The sequence below is a fragment of the Berghia stephanieae genome, chromosome 12, assembly GCF_034508935.2.
Source record: "Berghia stephanieae isolate SIO BIC M18660-M18661 chromosome 12, UCSD_Bste_1.3, whole genome shotgun sequence".
Lineage (NCBI taxonomy): Eukaryota > Metazoa > Mollusca > Gastropoda > Nudibranchia > Aeolidiidae > Berghia > Berghia stephanieae.
Genome location: NC_088371.1, coordinates 1,920,959 through 1,924,372, shown reverse-complemented (window position 1 = coordinate 1,924,372; position 3,414 = coordinate 1,920,959). Strand labels below are relative to the sequence as shown.

Sequence of the window (3,414 nt, the reverse complement as noted above, 5' to 3'; positions counted from 1 at the left end):
GTAAAAAGTTCTAGAATTACAATTTAAGCATTCAAGAAAAAGTAAGACAAAGGGGAACTGGGAACAAATAGGGATCAGATGTAGATTCAAAGAGCACACCATCAATGTTCTTAGTTTGAGATCACCAATAAGTCTCATCCGGACACAAGCACGGCCCCCACTAAGAGGAATACACTCCAATACTTACATTATAAATTAGAACAAATATAATAATACATAACAGAGAGATGATTTACAAGGAAAAAAATATCATCTCCCAAAACAATAACTATGCATTCGACTGTTTCCCTCCCAGCCAGGACCCCGACCAGGGCCAGGACAAAACCAAGCAATCTCATTCCAAGACAAAGACAGAATGCAAGCTGGAAAACAGATATAGGGGGATAGAAGACACAATAAGTACCTCCCTGCCCACTATGGGAGGTAGGAACCCCACCCAGAGGCTTATCTGTGGCCTGCACTTGTATACACGTTGTCTGTCAAAGGCCTCCAGGACGATATGGCCTCTCTGCCTCTCTCTTACACTCGGAGTAAAAATATGCAGAATATTTTAGACAATAAAGAAATTTTGAATTGAATTGAAATGAATAGAAATCACATGACGATCCTCCCAAAAAATGACAAGATTGTGGTTAGTCTCTGTCTGTGTTGATTACGAGGGTTGGGGGAGGGGTAGAGCTTTTATATAAATATAAGCTTTAAGTAGAACAATTTTACAATTCAGAAAAGTGAGTGGAGCAGGCACTTATGTTGATAATAACAAGAAATGAAGTGAGTAGGGAAGTGTCAGAAGAGAACAGAGAACAGCAAAGGGGGCGGGTTCGAGCCCCCATAGCCGCCGTGAAGTTTTTGTTCTCTGTTATCTTCTGACACATTCCTACTCCATTTCTTGTAATTTTACAACTCATAGCGTGTGCATGGTCCGAGTGGGATGCCTTGGATATGAATATTTGTGGCTGATCGTATTGGGTGGAAAGAGATTGCAATGACAGAAACTCCATCTCAAAGTCCATGTTTTAGAACATTGGAATTGATCAAACGTCCATAAAAAGACAGAAATGCTGATTCTTAACTCCTTCAATTTAAATGAATGGAAAATCAAACAAATTTGGTCGATTTTCAATCAAAGGAGAACTTGACAGAGTTGAAATAGTAAAATCTAAACTATTTGATTATGGAAATTCTGATCCTCAGTAAGTTATATTTCACAACAGTAACAGTACAATTTTAATGTAAAAACCTTTTCTTTTCTTTCTGAGTAACACATTTTAACGATGATTGTTTAAAATATTAAAAAATAAAAGTAATGCTGACAAATTGTTTTTACATTTTCATTAACAAGCTGTGAAAAAATGATAACCCTGACTTGTTCAGATGAGAGAAAAAAAAAAAAAAAGTTACATCTAATTTGAAGGTGGGTGAAAAAAACTGATCTGTGGTTCAATTTTTTTTTTTTAATGATTATACAAAACTGCTTCCATTTCTGGTCCAAAACCATTTACTATCACATTACTTATAAAAAAGTGACATTAAAGAAATTTATCGACATTTCACAAAAAACAAATTATTTGTTATATTTTAATAACTAGTGACATTCAATAGCTCGTAATTTAGACTTACATTGAGTTATAACATTTTATTTATTTTTTTGTCATCAGCTTGTCCCTGAAGTTTTGAACACTGTGGCTGGGAGGGGTGGGGTGAATTTTGTCATTGTCACTACAGGCATTGCTCCTGGCTGAACATGGAGCTGTTTGGCACTACCGACAACACCTACAGCAGATCCTGGATGCGGCAGGGTGGTCAAGTTTGGATTATTTGGAGTTTTTCTGGCACCGGAATTAGAATGATGGGATAGGGTCAGACTCTGTGGGAGTGAATGGGGATGATGCTGCGTGGACTGTGGGGAAGCTAAATTCAGTTTGGATGCGATTGACGGGGACGATAAAGACGAAGACAAGGTACTGTGGTTGATTTTCAGATTGGATTTGTTGAGTTCGGCTGCTTTGAGTGATGGAAGCCCACCGTTGGTCAAACCTGAGGACGTTGTGTTAAGATTTTGTTGGTGTGTGGGAGGAAGAGGGGGTGGTGGACTTGGGGTCCACTGAGAGGACCTTTGCAGTTGTGAGGATAAGACGGAGTGAAAATCGGACGATGTGGGCTGTTGTAATGAAGAGGTGGAAGATGACGGAGAAGATGATTTGAATTGTTTGAAATGATTGCTGGAATCTAAGCTGAGACGGTGAGGAGATGACGATGCTGATGTGGATTGTTGTTGAGGTGATGGCGAAGAGGTCAACGACCTAGTTGGAGAATTCACTACGGATGACGATTTTGGTAGTAACTGGAGTGGGGAAGAAGGGAGAGAATCGTGAGAAGGAAATGTGTCTGGTAGTGTGTGGCGTACAGTGGTTGGGACGGCTTCAAGACTAGACGGATGTCGAACAGTCACAGAGATGGACTCTGATGGGCTGTCGTCGTCGTCGTCATTGGACAGATTGAGTGATTTCTGAAGTGGTGAAGTGAAAGAGCTAGCGTTGCTTGTGTTGGTGGTGATGGAGTATCTCACATTGTTTGAAATGCTAGAATTTGGAGATGCACTTATTCCTATTCCTTTATACATGTTAGAAGCGGAGCCTTCTTGAGGCAATAATAACACAGACGATGGAGATGATGATGATGATGGTAGTTGCTTTAAAGATGATGAAGACGATGACATAGATGATGGTGTATGAGATTTTGTATTGGGCAATATCAGTTTATTCAGTTTAGCAGCTGAACTGCTGCTACTAGTAAGGTCCGACGATGAAAGGGGTGTTTTTGGGGGCATGAGTTTGAGCTTAGGGCTTCCCATGTTTGTATGGGAGTGTGATTTAGGAGAGCCAGTAATTTCCCGAATTAAGTTTTGATCAGATGATGATGACGATGATGGTGATGGAGATTGTGAAATCGGTGGCTTACTCAACTTCATCATGGTTGGCGATGATAAAGCTGTATTGCTGGGGTCGATCAAATTTAGTTGACCTGACTTCAAAGGTGATGTTGATAAAAGATGTTGTTGTGAAGGTGAAGAGGTTTGTTGTTGTTGTTGTTGTTGTTGTTGTAACTGTTTCAAATGTTTAATTTGAAGATTCTGTTCCAATGACTGCTGCTTCAAATATTTGTTTGATTCTTGCGTTGATTGTTGCATCACAGATGCTGAAGAGGAAAGAGGGGAACTGCTCATCAACTTCGCTTTTTTCGCTAATGATGGCAAAGATAGTGATGAGGATGAGGATAATACAGATGAAGATGAAGATAATGATGAAGATGAAGCGGATGATGACTGAGGTCTCTCAATTCTCAGGTCTCTCTGTAAAGTTAAGTCTACTGTCCTATTGGGAGCACCGATTGTTAACATTTTACTGGATTCTT

At 39.7% G+C, this 3,414-nt stretch overlaps 1 protein-coding gene across 5 annotated transcripts in view; it reads right to left on the bottom strand.

The window, feature by feature from the left end:
- Window positions 1-1,241: 1,241 nt before the first annotated feature.
- Window positions 1,242-3,414, bottom strand: part of LOC144958150 (uncharacterized) — an 18,022-nt gene continuing 15,849 nt past the window's right edge. For all 5 annotated transcript variants that reach the window (XM_078889909.1, XM_078889910.1, XM_078889908.1 and 2 more), the window contains exon 11: window positions 1,242-3,414. This exon is cut by the window's right edge and continues 1,035 nt beyond it. In XM_078889909.1, coding sequence (XP_078746035.1) covers window positions 1,655-3,414 — 1,760 coding nt within the window. In that variant the 3' untranslated portion in view covers window positions 1,242-1,654.